Source organism: Oncorhynchus masou, chromosome 16 (assembly GCF_036934945.1).
Source record: "Oncorhynchus masou masou isolate Uvic2021 chromosome 16, UVic_Omas_1.1, whole genome shotgun sequence".
In the NCBI taxonomy this organism is placed as follows: domain Eukaryota; kingdom Metazoa; phylum Chordata; class Actinopteri; order Salmoniformes; family Salmonidae; genus Oncorhynchus; species Oncorhynchus masou.
The window spans coordinates 15,639,754-15,654,896 of NC_088227.1; the positions used below are offsets into that span (position 1 = coordinate 15,639,754).

General features: G+C 43.8%; 1 protein-coding gene across 2 annotated transcripts in view; it reads left to right on the forward strand.

The window, feature by feature from the left end:
* lama2 (laminin, alpha 2) overlaps positions 1-15,143 on the forward strand; it is a 160,474-nt gene that overhangs the window by 99,567 nt on the left and 45,764 nt on the right. For both annotated transcript variants that reach the window (XM_064990886.1, XM_064990887.1), the window contains exons 19-27: positions 455-666; positions 2,164-2,270; positions 5,261-5,441; positions 5,670-5,806; positions 6,205-6,441; positions 8,056-8,199; positions 10,366-10,542; positions 11,041-11,226; positions 14,752-14,870. In XM_064990886.1, the coding sequence (XP_064846958.1) occupies positions 455-666; positions 2,164-2,270; positions 5,261-5,441; positions 5,670-5,806; positions 6,205-6,441; positions 8,056-8,199; positions 10,366-10,542; positions 11,041-11,226; positions 14,752-14,870 (1,500 nt within the window). The remainder of the gene's footprint in view (positions 1-454; positions 667-2,163; positions 2,271-5,260; positions 5,442-5,669; positions 5,807-6,204; positions 6,442-8,055; positions 8,200-10,365; positions 10,543-11,040; positions 11,227-14,751; positions 14,871-15,143) is intronic.

A 15,143-nucleotide genomic window follows, 5' to 3' on the forward strand; every position in this document is an offset into this window, starting at 1 on the left:
ATTGAAGCCAGTTTCATCGTTGAAGTAATTTTAGTGAAACACTGAAGTGTCCGTGATATACAGCTGTGCATGCTGGGTGTGATCGCTTTTTATCCAGTTTCACTGAGACATTTAGCCTTCTAGTGACTTGAAAAAGAACAGAGGCACAGTGACCATATGTCCATTTCTGTAATTTATACTGTGACTCCCCTCATGGGAAACACATTCTCTTCATAGCTGAGCAGTGATCATTCAGTCCACTACGTACCATACCCTCGCTCCTTCCTGCTCAAATTAGTCATGATAGGGCTATATTGTAACTAGGGACTGCGGTTATTCCTGGTCAAGACACAAGGTCAGGAAAGAAAAAAACTTGCCCAGAGTTTCTCTTGGTCATGTCGTACAGTATGGTAAGGTAAAACTCAGGGCCCTAGCCATGAGTCATGATTTCCCTCTTCCTCTCTGGTCACTGTAGGTGCTCGAATGGCTACTTTGGTCAGCCGACGGTTAAGGGAGGCTCGTGCCAGCTCTGCCAGTGTAACGGTAACCTGGACCTGGCCTCACCGCGGAGCTGCGACCCCATCACCGGCTCCTGTCTGAGGTGTCGGGATGGCTACGGGGGAACCACCTGCGACACCTGCGCCGAGGGGTTCTACGGGGACGCCATCAAGGCCAAAAACTGCCAACGTGAGTATAAGAAGTACATGAGTATCAGAGCCTGCAGTACGTTAAAGCCCCTGTCCCTGTCTGAGTCTCCTTTGAAGAGTGGAGTGTTGCTGTAATGTTATGCGAGCGCTGCCTGTCTGCCTGCCTGCCTGACAGACAGCCTGCATGCCAGATGTGGCGGTGTCTTTGAAAATGTTTGGCTTTGAGAATATGAGAATGTGTGCAGATGGTGACTGTCTGTGTAAATCCACATAAACAACCTGTGTTGACTTGCAAACTTCAATGCTCACCCCATAAAAGTTTATAATTCATCTGCCTTTCTGTTCTCAGCTGTACAGTCTGCGACGTTGACAATGTTTGGATGAAGATAACTAATTAGTCTCAGTTTACCAAAACGACCCATTTGACGATGATGCCAAGATAATTAAAAATGCATTACAGCTCATCACGGCTCATAGCCAAATTAATTCCTGATTTATAACTCTTGATATACAGCTGCGATAAAGACGACAAAGAAATGATCGAGGTATTGGTAGTGATTGACAGTACATTAAGACTATAGACTGGTAAAGCACAATAGTTAAACATGCAGCTAATGCCTCTATAGACTTCTACAATAGAATGGAATAGCTGCCTTCATCTGCAGTGATAAAAGTCAGGTGCACTACTTCCGTTTGAATGAAATCTGTCGAACGAAAAAAGTAGGTTGGTGAGAAGAAGTCGATTTTCGCTGACTTAGTCTGGCTGTCCTAACTGATTATTGTGGTGGTGGGGCATTTTGGGCGGAGATGGAGTAATCAACATTAGGAATGCAGAAACAGGGCCGTCGTTGATGGAAATTGCCTATGCTATCACGGAGGCAGGGAAAACAAGTTGATGATCATTGTCACAGATCTCTGCAACTTAATGTGGCTGACGCACAGTGTAAATCTTGTTGCTGGTTTCAGTGTGCCATGAAACCATCAACCCGACTCGTTCTCTCTTTCTCTCAGACAGCCCGAATTAAAAACTTGACCCACTTTAGATCCCATCTGGACTCCATGCTGTCAGGGTGAGAAAGGGAGTCTTACAACTCATACTCATTCCAACCTGTTAAACATTGAATAAATGCAGGCATTTTTAAACCTTACGTGGGCGATTGAGCACAGTACAAAGACAGAAAAAAACAGCAAATGTCCCCTCCAACCAGTCCTATAGGAAACCATCTGTGCCTGTGTTTTCTCTTGCAGATCACTAGGACTTTTTAAAGTAAATAATGAGCCGGTTATACAATGCAAATGTGTTCCTGTGTCTAGCGGTTGGATTTGCGTACTCTGTATGAGTTGATGACAATAGACAGTAGTACTGCACAGCAATAGGACCGAAGAGAACAAGAGGATATAGTTGTACTGTACAGTACATACCCTTATCTGAGAGGGCCTTGTTGGGGCTGAACTTAGACTGATCCTTGTTATTCTAAATCTGATTCATTCAACTGATACCCCTCCTCTCCTCCCCACCCCTCTCATTGGTCTACAGATTGCCAGTGTCACAACAATGGCTCTGTGTCGGAGGTCTGCCACCAGGAGAATGGGCAATGCCCATGCAAGCAGCATGTGGTGGGACGGCAGTGTGACGAGTGCATGGTAGGTCACCAAAGTATCAGCTGTCATTCTGAATCTTGTCAATTCGGTCACTATGTCATTTTATCATTGGGATACCCATAAAAAGGTGGACAATCTATGGGGACATTTCAAATCAGTTACTGCGTCAGATACTGTTGATTAGTAATGCTGCTGTCTGAAGTTGAACCAATTTTTCACTCCGGTGTTTGGTTTCACAAATATATTGTCATCTAAATATTTCCCAAAGTTTTAGGGTGACGACCTCATTTATACTCAGTACCTCAGACATTCACAGATAACTAACTTCCTGCCCCTCACTGCTCCTGGTGAATGAAGCCCAATTGTTGGTGGGATGCAGAGGAGCAGGTGTGTAAGCCGTGCTCCTGCAGCCGTACAGGGGCCATGTCCCAGCGCTGCGACTTGGAGGGACGTTGTATCTGTAAGCCCGGCTTCGTGGGCCATCGCTGCGACCTGGGTCGCCAGGGTTACGAGCGTCGGGAGACGCGCAGGCCAATAGAGAGGGTCCGGCTGCAGCAGGTCCAGCGCTGGGGCTCGTCCCGCTCTGGGGGCTGTCCCAGGGCAGCCTACCGCACCTCAGTGGTAAAGACAGTAAAGATTTGCAGCACTGAGTGTTTTAGTGTGTTAGTTTGCTGTGATGCATCCCAAGCCTGCCCAGCCAACCACCCACCAACCCATTCGCCGACCACCCATCCACCCACCAACCAACCAAGCCTGCCCAACCAACCCACAGGGTCCATAGTTATAATTCTGCCTCACCTAGCCACGACGAACATGTCCATCCCAGACCCTGACTATATGTGACTGCAACCTGACCCCACTTCAAACCTGACCATATAGGCCTTCTCTGACCGACCACAACTGACCACTCATCATCTTCCGAACAGAACAGATCTGATGTGTACTGGCTGGACCACAGCATGACTCTAACCTGACCTGAGCTGACATGACACATTGCCTGGTCAGCAGTAAGCCTCTGACCTTAATGACTGTATGTGAAACAGCCTGTCGCTCCACTCTTCTTAGCCTCTGCTTTCTGCTCAGGTTTCACCTGGACCTGTCACTTAGTAGCCTTGTGTGATACAGGCTGCACATACTAATGCGTATTTTAATTGAGCTAGAATTGTACGTATATGAACTATTATGTACTGTATGTAAATATCCATATACTGGTTGCAGATAAGGAATAGGTGCAGAACAGCATTCTTTAGATATACAGATGTAGGATCTTAATTTGACCCATATTGTCGCAGCAAAATAATCCTTCAGCAACAGGATTTGAACATTTAGTCCATAACATGAAAAGTGAAATACTATTAATATAATTGTGTGTTATTGCAGGTTTTTAGTGAATTTGTGTAAATCACAAAGCTCATCTGCATTTTCTGCAGGTGCATGAATGCAATTCTCAGCAGCAAAAGAGTGATCCAATTAAGATCCTACGTTTGTACTGTGCAGCTAGATGTAATTGTAAATCCTTGAGGTGTTGAAGACAAATGTAATGCACAGTGTGATTAAGTCAGATAGTAATCTACATTGTAAAGAGGTGATTGAGGATTCTTGGAAATATCCAGCCCCCACTAGACCCTTCAATTGATGTGAGACCTCTTCATAAGTTGTTGTTCTATAATATTGCCCACTTATCAAGCCAGCCCTTTACGTTGTGATAGTTACTTATTCAGCCTTTCTTACGGCATTCATCTTAATTGAACTCTTATTTAAAAGTTCAGTTTTTTCACCTTGGTCAGCGGCAGTGTTCGGGAAGCTACTCTGAAAATATTGTGTACCAAGCTACCAATTACTTCACACTAAAGACACACTAAAGCTACCCTAAAGGGAAACATGGTTTACTTACCTTAAGTTACTTTGATAAAAAGTAGTTTGCTCCAAACTACTTAATGAAAAATTATCATATGTAAATCTGAAATGTCATAGACTACAAATTGCAAGAACAGATCACTATAGTATATTATGTTAACCAAATGTGTAATTTAACCTACTAAACACAAAAATTAGGTTTCAAGTGAGAATTAGCCAAGGCAATGATTGCCTACTTCACTCATATTGTGTGCAACGCTAACACACCAGGCTGGAACCACGCTATACACAACCACATTACACACAACCACGCTACACACAACCACGCTACACACAACCACGCTACACACAACCACGCTACACACAAACACGCTACACATACACGCATTTTTCTTTAGCTGTGCTGACAAGAGTAAGCAGGCACTTCTCACACACAGACGTCAGTCATCCCTAACACAACACCTGGATGCTGCTCAGGCGCCAACCGCTCTCTGTCAATCAATCAGCCATCCATTTCCACTCCCGCCTCTGAGACAGCTGGATCCACATGGGTTGGTGGAAGCATCCCACCAGGACTCCCAGCACCCCCAGAGAGAGCTCCCCGGAGGGGGAGGGGGGTAGTCTGGGGGAGAGGCCCAGGGATGTGTGCTACCTCTCACCGTCACCATTCCTTCCTGTTGAAGGAAGAATAATGCAAATTGCCAGCCAGGCAGGAGCTGTTGGCTCCTCATATAATCAGATTCATATCGAACCATCTGTCTCTGGCTGCCTCCTTTCCCCGTCGCCTCGCCATCTATAGCTACAATTCCCATTTACTTATTCACCACGTTGCTGCATTTATAGTGAGACATGGGCATTTCCTCTGCCCAACGCACGGAGAAATTAGTTTATATTAGATTATGTTTTGGACTTCTAATATGTTGTATATCCTCACCATCAATTGAATTGTTACTATTGTTACTACGGTTCAAATAATGTTTTCTCGTACAGAGACGTTATTGTATGCTGTGTGTCCTTGAAAACTTAGTCTGAAGTATTGAGCTGTGTGTTTTACAGTGTTTGCGGTGTGTCACTGTGTGCTGTACCTGTTTGCTGTGGTAATAGCACCCTATGTCTGTCTATGACAGCTCTCTGGAGTCCCTGAATGACCTCAGTATCTCTGTGCTGCCTCCCAGCCCCAGACTTACGGCATTCAGTCCGCTGGAGTCTGTGCCCCCTGCAACTGTAACTCCTTTGGGTCCAAGTCCTTTGACTGTGACGAGTCGGGCCAGTGCCGGTGCCAACCTGGTGTCACTGGGCCCAAGTGTGACCGATGCGCTCCGGGACACTTCAACTTCCAGGAGGGTGGCTGCGCACGTAAGAACTGACTGCCATCTAACTGATTGATGTCTGCAAATAACTTTTGGTCAATACAATACATGAATATATCTTATTTAGATTTGTTTACCGCTTTCCTTGATGTTAAATGTGGATGACCTCAAACCAAAAAGGGTATTTACTCTCTTCCAGGTTTAATGGAAAGTTGTGGTGCTGAGCCTATTCTGCTGTTTTGAGTAGAGTTTGTTTTTCCTGCCCCTTTCCCAGCGTGCCAGTGTGCCCATGTGGGGAATAATTGCGACGCCAACACAGGACAGTGCGTCTGCCCTCCCAACACCGTGGGGGAGAGATGTGACAAATGTGCCCCCAATCACTGGGGTCATGATATCATGGCGGGCTGCAAGGTACACCTTACTTCACCTCATCTCACGCCACTCCCCTCCAAACTAGTCCTGTCTGGCTCTTTCCTGGAGTTAGGCCTATTCTTTTGTTGATAAAAAAAATGCTCATTAAAAAGGTTTAGCAAAATAACTTCAACTTTTATAGTACGGAACATTCACAAAATAGAAATTAAAACCGCACAGAAGTGCTTTGAGATTTAATGGAGAAACACATCATGGGATTACTGCTGTGACGATATGTATAATTGTATAATTAATTTTGCAGCCAATGTTTTAACCTGCTTTTGTGGAAGGTCTGTGGAATGTTTACTATGTGAAGCCGATGGATTAACCCTTTGTGACTGGGTATTGATGAATATAATGGTACGTTGATTTTGAATAGTTGACCATCTCCTCCACAGGCCTGTGGCTGTAACCAGGTGGGCTCAGTGACGCAGCAGTGTAACCCCAACACCGGCTGTTGCATGTGCCGGGACCAGTTCCAGGGAGAGAAGTGCAGCGAGTGTAAACTGGGCTACCGGGACTTCCCACAATGCATTTCCTGCAAATGCAACGTGGCAGGTTCAGACAGCCAGACCTGTGATGCAGACCAGGATGTGTGCGCCTGTGCAGACAGGACTGGACAATGCAGCTGCAAGGTAACCCACAACCATCAGTTGATTGAGGTCTACTCTATTTACTATCTATCTATTCTCATCTAGAATATTCATAGGATGCTGTGTCAAGTGATTGCATCAGACCTCTCCAAATAAGTGACGACAAGAAACTACAATGAAATTCTCCCAGAAGAAACCAAAGCCAGCTCTCCAGGCACCTCCCTGATGCCTAGCCAGCACTGACTTAATTCAAGTAGCTTTCACTGCCAGTTTCACATTTTCAACTTGGAGTTACATAGCGTAACTAGGCCTGTATTTTCTAAGCCTCACTGCAACTACCTGGAAATGTCCCATTAGAATGACTAAGGCAGATTGCTCCATATAGCCTGTGTTTCAACAGCAGCACTCTAGCTCTCCGTACCTTCCCTATCTGGGCTCAGCATAGGGGCCTGTCGCCATCCTCTGCCTGGTTGCCAGCATCGAACAAACCCGGAGCCAGGCAAACAAAACCCAGGCAGGCAGGGTAGCGTCTGTGTGGGGGAGGAAGTGTGAGATGGAAATAGACCTGACGTGGGGGGAAGGCATTCAGATTAGCTAGCGCCAGGCAGGCAGGCAGGCGTCGCCATCCCCGACTCCGTGCCTCACAGTGACAGTGCTGTGACATTGTGACAGGCTGTCACATAGGGGCCACCTATGAGAGGTGATGACTCTCATTAACACACAGAGAGAGAGAGAGAGAGAGAGAGAGAGAGAGAGAGAGATCCAGTAAAAAGCCACTGTCTACTCTGAAGTAAGGTGACACATGCAGAAGAGATGATTGTTGTTGTTGGGTCTCTTGTTGTACTGTTGTGTGTGTGTGTGCGTCTTCCCTCGCTGGATGTTTATTTTAGACTACTGGAATGGAAGGATAGAGATAAGAGGTTGATGGGTGTAGGGATGTTAGTGATGGGGGTGACTGGAGGGGTGATGGACACGGTGATGGGGTGGCGTGGCTCTGTATGTTCCATGAAGCCAAGGCAATAGAATTTCTGGCATCCTTAGCATCCTCCTTAAAGTTAAACCCACAGACTGGTGTGTAAACAAAGCGTTAATATGTAGTTCATGGCACACCCAATGTCTGTTATGAATGCTGCTTTGCAGTTCTGGATGCTTTGGGAGTGTATTAGCTAGGGGAAAGCATCAGATAAAATAGAAGGGAAAAGTTCCATATGAAATAGTGTTTTTTGTGTGATGCACTGTTATCAGGGCTGTCACTGTGTGTCTGCTGTACGCGGGGGTATGCCCCTTATCATTCCTTCTCAGACACATGTCACTGTGGTACACATGCACAGTAGCCCCTTTGACATGCACCTACTGTATCTACACACATGGCTGCCTTTGGATTCTTGTGAATATCACCTTCTTTGATCAGTCCAGAGCAGAATAGGAGGGATATGACTTTTTCCGCCACTGTTATTTATAGCTTGGCTCTGTCTTAAATCAAATATCTCTCTAGGCCTATATTATCGTTGCAAATCTGTTCAGATTGATTTTACATTTGTTCTTATTTATACTTTACTGAAAACGTCTTTTTTGTGTGTGTGTGTGTGGACAATATTGGTCATCAGCCATTTTGGACTTGGACTGTGTCTTAATTCCTGAGTGTTCGGTCCCCAGGTGAATATACAGGGTCTGAAGTGTGACCAGTGTAAGTCGAGGACTTTCGGCCTGAGCACAAGCAACCCACTAGGCTGCAGTCAGTGTTACTGCTTTGGTATGTCCAGCACCTGTACTGAGGCGCAGGGCCTCATCCGCATGTGGGTAAGTCAAGTCATGAAGAAACGTGACAGAAATCCACAAACAGCACACATCTACACATGTATTCCCCATCACATGCAAGTCCACTCACACACAGGTACTGTATTCATACACAAACGTACAGCAACTGCGAGTGCACCCACTCACATCACGCAACACGCACACACAGACAAACGCATATAATATGAATAATGTTCTATGCCAGTGGTCACCAACCGGTCGATCTCCAAGGCTTTCCTACTCGATGGCCATTTATTTATGTATTTTCTTATTCGTTTCGCGCTGTTTGAGGTAGGTGCAATTGATTCAGCTTCCCTGCGCGCCAGGTAGGCAAACTGTTCCCATCTACCTGGTGGACCCGGAGAGCAAAGTCAATTTATAGGCCTACCACTGGCTAACTAGATAGCTCAGATCACCGTGCGGACTCTACTGTGTGAGATTTCAAAACTAAACAAAAACATGACTTACAGAGAGACTGCTGCTGTTTTCTGAATGATTTAATATTCACATTTTTATTCAGCACTGTCAACACTTCACTCAACACTTTTATAAGCCGTGAAACGCCCTGTCCCTTTCCACTCCCGCTGCAAAGTGTATCAATATATTTGGTCAGTCAGCAGGAGGAGGAAGAGCTGATGAACAGTGAGAGGCAGCCTCTCCACCGCTCGCGCTCTCTCTCCCTCCATCCACTGATACTGACCATCACAATAAAATAAAATCAAAAAAATTCTAACGATTTAAATTTATGGCTCACAAGTAATAGGCCTATAACAAATTATATATTACCAGTGTGATCATATACCTTCTGTTTGGAAATATAATTTTAAAATAGTCTGAGAAGAACACCATTGGCAGGGCAATTCAAGGATAGCCAATATGCAGTGCTGTATTGAGCCTACAGCCTACTGCATAAACCTCATTGCTACAGAAGTGTTTTTTAATAGGTTAATGTTGCGTAGGCGTACGTTTTTTTAAAAGTCATGTTTAAATGGCCTGCTTTTTCACTCAGAAAGGGGTCTCGGCACAAAGGTTGGTGACCACTGTTCTATGCTTTCTTGATATAGGCTACTTAATATGGGCTATGATAAAACAACATTTGTTCTCATGCAACAGTTAACAAACAGGAATTAGTCCGATTACACTTTACAACTTACTGTATGTGCAACCACAAGTACTGAAATAGTCTAGAGAGAAATGCCACAACACAGCTATATGATTTTATGGGAAACAGGGTAAATATTAATTTCCTGAAAGTGGTTCTCCTCCATTGATTCATTCCCAACCAGGTATTTACTCTCCATCTTATTTCCCTGTAATTTATGGAACGTAGTGAGAACCAGGGGGACCAAGCACAAACAGAAGGATAATATATATTATAGCCTCGTACAGTGGGTGGGAGAGGGTTTATTGGGGGCTTGGAGCAGGCAGAGGCTGGGAGCTGCAGCTTCCCTGTTTGTTTTTAATAAGGATTTTCTGCCAGAGCGCCTCAGACCTGATAACCCTCCATCCGCTGTGTCCATGGAGACCGCGGCTGAGGACATCGGAAGAGGGACCCTTCTTTCATATAAATGGAAACGACAAACAAATTAAATAAAGGTTGCCGTCCCAAAGTTAATCTAAGTTTGTTTGCTTTAAGATGAAGAGAGAAAAAAGACAGACAGTTGAGAATCCTCTCCTTCATTCATTGGAAGTCAGGAGATTCTCTCTAAGTCAGTGAGTCATGAGATTGCATGGTGAGGTGAGGGGCACAGCCTGCCCCCCCTGGAGCCTTTAGTGAGCCATTTGCTGGATATTTAGATGGGAAGGGAGGGCAAATTTAAAACAGGGGCCTCAGAGGCATAGTCTACTGTAGAGAAGTGGCTTCTTAAATATATGCATGTTCTACTTGCCCAATTAAACACATCTTTGGCCTGCCCTCAGGATGTGAAATGCATTTTAATCTACAACTATGTGAGAGGCTGAGTTCTGGTGTGTTATTGGAGAATACAGTTGTCCAATGTCACAGAGGCTGTTTTCCTTTTGAAAAACACTTGCATCGCTCTCTCGCAACATAGGCCATTTAAACCCTTGGGACAGAGCTTCCCAAATACAACCCGTTATCTGTGTATTTTGTGTGACATTAAGGCCAATAAGTGATGCTGTTTGTTTGTTGTGTCTGTGCTGCTGTAGCTGTCCTTGAAACCAGAGCAGACCAAACTGCCCCTAGTGGACAAAGCCAACCTGCAAGAGACCACAAGCGGAGTGACCTTCCAGCACCCAGAGATCATCGCTAATGCTGACCTGGTCACCCAGAAGCTGACCGAACTCTACTACTGGAGACTGCCTGAACAATTCCATGGTTCCATGGTGAGAGCACCCTCATCTCGATGTTATTTAAACCCCAAGTTGATAACAGGTGTACAATTGAATCCTTATAGTGGTTAGAGCGTTGGACTAGTAACCGAAATGTTGCAAGATCGAATCCACGAGCTGACAAGGTAAAAATCTGTCGTTCTGCCCCTGAACAAGGCAGTTAACCCACTGTTCCTAGGCCGTCATTGAAAATAAGAATTTGTTCTTTAACTGACCTGCCTAGTTAAAGAAAGGTAAAATAAAAAATGTAATTAAAAAATATACTGTATGTAGTTGCTCGGACCTGCTTTACGTATAGACTATGCTTGCACTGAACCCAAACCCATGCACATATCCGGAGTGACAATAAATGTATTTGAATTGAGATCTGGTGAACACTACTGCTTTGAAATACTTTCCAACTTGCACTTATCAGGAGTTGACTGTATTCTGTTCAGAGATGTGAATAGTACTAACAAGCTTCATTACTTGGATGTGGTTTCTCCTCTTTAGATCACAGCCTATGGCGGCAAGCTGAAGTATGCCATCTACTTTGAGGGGCGTGACGAGACAGGCCGCACCTCCTACGAACCCCAGGTCATCATAAAGGGAGGGCCCAACAGAGACAAGGTGATGGTCCGCCACATGCAGGGACTGCAGATTGGACAACTCACCCGGCACGAGATCGACATGACAGAGGTTAGGACATAAGCCAGTGTTTCCCAAACTAGGGGTCGTGACCCCATGTGGGGTCACCTAATTTGAAAATGGGGTCGTGTGAGAAAGTTGCGCCTCATAGAACTGGGGTTACGCCAGTAACCTCCGGTAGATGTCAGATGAGGTTGTAATAAACAGAGCGGTTTCTGTTTTCTTCCTACAAATGTGGCTCTTGAACGGCTGAAGCTACAAAACATTAGGACCCTATCACTGAACGACAAGACACTCTGGAACATGTACATACAGTACACACCATTTCCCTCTGCTATGCCCACAAGTCGTTAGAACCGATTGGATGAGACCAGGCACTAAATCAGACTGGAGGAAAAAGAACATCATCAACGATGATCCATCCATCCATACAACATTATTGACTGACAATCTTCTGAACTTCCCAATACCTTTCTGATGCATTCCAGCCACTTCACACCATACTTTCAGATTGAAATACGGTCAAAAGTACTGTCAGACTATTTTGTCATAACTGACTGTCATAACTCACATTTTTCAACATTGGCTTTGGATTACGTGGTGGGTGTCGCGAAAAATGTTTGATGTCAATATGGGGTCAAGGGCCAAACTAGTTTGGGAACACCCATGGCATAGGCTTACATGGTGGATCATCTCTTATCTTGTTGTTACAGTTTCCTAATGTCTAAGGATGCAGTCATGATCCATTTGCCACGGAAACTCACTTGTGTTGTTAAACAATTATGGTCCTTTTGTGGTGGATGCCATGCAAGTGCATCTCTTGTCATTGTCCCAAAAACTCTTCAAAGCTAGATTCTAACCTCTGGAGACGTTGTATGAGAAATTGACTTTGAAGTGATCATATAATTAGGAATTCAAATACTTTATAACCACAGCGTAGTTGAATTCTCGTTTCTGATTGATAAAGAAGGGCATTCTAGAATAGTCATTAAAACCAGATAACGGGACAGTTGGAGAAGATATCGGGACACCTTGCAGTCATGCAGTATGTGCCTACGCGTACAGATCGTACTTGCTACAAAGCTATGCCAACATTCCATTCAAACAATGCAGTCAGTCCACAGCCATACACTGGCTGAAATCAGTTGATGATAGGACTTACTGTAGACAAGTTGTAAATGCAACAGGTTGTGATATTGTATCATATAATAGCACTAACAGCTTTCCAATTAAAAATGTTTTGAGACATTTATGGTCTGTTTGCATATATTTTAGAGGCTATTTATATTGAACATGCGTATAAAACGTGTATAAACTGTATTTATAATTAAAGTACCATCCAAAAGTTTGAACACACCTACTCATTCCAGGGCTTTTCTTTATTTAGACTGTTTTCTACACTGTAGAATAATAGTGGAGACATCAAACTATGTAATAACTCATAAGGAATCATGTAGCAACCCAAAAAGGTTTAAACAAATCAAAAATATATATATATTTGAGATTCTTCAAAGTAGCCACCCAAAGTAGCCTTGATGACGGATTTGCACACTCTTGGCATTCCCTCCACCAGCTTCACCCGGAATGCTTTCCAACGGTCTTGAAGGAGTCCCCACATACACTACCGTTCAAAAGTTTGTGGTCACTTAGAAATGTCCTTGTTTTTGAAAGAAAATGTAAAAAATTGTCCATTACAATAACATAAAATTGATCAGAAATACAGTGTAGACATTGTTAATGTTGTAAATTATTATTGCAGCTGTAAACTGCGGATTTTGTATGGAATATATACATACTTTAGGTGTACAGAGACCCATTATCAGCAACCTTCACTCCTGTGTTCCTGTGGCACGTTGTGTGAGCTAACCCAAGTTTAGCATTTTAAAAGGCTAATTGATTATTAGAAAACGCTTTTGCAATTATGTTAGCACAGCTGAAAACTGTTGTTCTGATTTAAAGAAGCAATAAAACTGGCCTTCTTCACGAGACTGGTTGAGTATCTGGAGCACCAGCATTTGTGGATTCGATTACAGGCTCAAAATTACCAGGAACAAAGACCTTTATTCTGAAACTCGTCAGTCTATTCTTGTTCTGAGAAATGAAGGCTATTCCATGTGAGAAATTGCCCAGAAATTGAAGATCTCGTACAATGCTGTGTACTACTCCCTTTACGGAACAGCGCAAATTGTCTCTAACCAGAATAGCATGAGGAGTGAGAGGCTGAGCACATGTTGGCTGCTTTTCCTTCACTCTGCGGTCCATCTCTCTCCTTGGTCAAATAGCCCTTACACAGCCTGAAGGTGTGTTTTGGGTCATTGTCCTGTAGAAAAACAAATGATACTCCCACTAAGTGCAAACCAGATGGGATGGCGTATCACTGCAGTATCGCTGTGGTTGCCATGCTGGTTCAGTGTGCCTTGATTTCTAAATAAATCACAGTGTCACCAGAAAAGCACCCCCACACCATCACACCTCCTCCTCCATGCTTCAAGGTGGGAATCACACATGCGGAGATCATCCGTTCACCTACTCTGCGTCTCACAAAGACATAGCAGTTGGAACCAAAAATATCAAATTTGTACTCATCAGACCAAAGGACATATTTCCCCCGGTCTAATGTCCATTGCTTGTGTTTCTTGGCCCAAGCAAGTCTCTTCTTATTATTGGTGTCCTTTAGAAGTGGTTTCTTTGCAGCAATTTGACCATGAAGGCCTGGGTCAAACAATCTCCTCTGAACAGTTGATGTTGAGATGTGTCTGTTACTTGAACTGAAGGAAGCATTTATTTGGGCAGCAATTTCTGAGTCTGGTAACTCCAATGAACTTATTCTCTGCAGCAGAGTTAACTCTGGGTCTTCCTTTCCTGTGGCGGTCATCATAGCACTTAGCACTTGATGGTTTTTGCGACTGCACAAGAAACCTTCAAAGTTCTTGAAATGTTTCGCATTGACTGACCTTCATGTCTTAAAGTAATGATGGACTGTTGTTTCTCTTTGCTTATTTGAGCTGTTCATGCCATAATATGGACTTGGTCTTTTACCAAATAGGGCTATCTTCTGTCTATCTTGTCACAACACAATTCCACAAATTAACTTTTTAATTGAAATGCATTCCAGGTGACTACCTCATGAAGCTTGTTGAGAAATTGCCAAGAGTGTGCAAAGCTGTCATCAAGACAAAGGGTGGCTACTTTAAAGAATCTCAAATATAAAATATATGTTCATTTAACACTTTTTGTAGGTGTTATTTCAATGTTTTGATGCCTTCCCTATTATTCTACAATGTAGAAAATTGTAAAAATAGAGAAACTCTGTAGTGAATAGGTGTGTCCAAACTTTTGACTGGTACTGTATATAAAATAATTATCTTACGCAATTTCTGATATATCACATGCCTTACTTTTATTTTCCTGCATAAGTAAAATTAGGATTATGCCACCACTGCCATTCATTCCAATTAGACTGGTGGCTGCCATTTTCACTACTTTCTGGAACTTTGAGGGTAAATGACATAGCCTCTCGAGTAATTGAATAGGATCTCGATGCCAGTGATGTCATCAACATGTTTTGTCTTTCAGCACGAGTGGAAGTACGAAGACATGAAGGCCATGACACGCGAGGACTTCATGGACGTGCTGTTTTATGTTGACTACGTCCTCATCAAGGCTTCCCATGGGAACATGATGAGACACAGCAGGCGAGCTCTCCTCTCTGTCTTTGTCTGAACACACAATGGGCTAGACGGAAACATACCGTTAGAGGGCTGTTTACTCTACACTCTTTCTTTTAGTGTCATGGTCAGGTTAGTCATGTCATGTTAACATGGATAACCCTCTGTATTTAACTGTGACATGTTCATTCCATTTAACGAACAAGCGTTTGATCATATCATGTATAGTATAGTTGTATCGTTGACATTGGTTCACATGGCTGTCACACTCCCTGTCTCTATCTCTCTCTCTCTACTAAA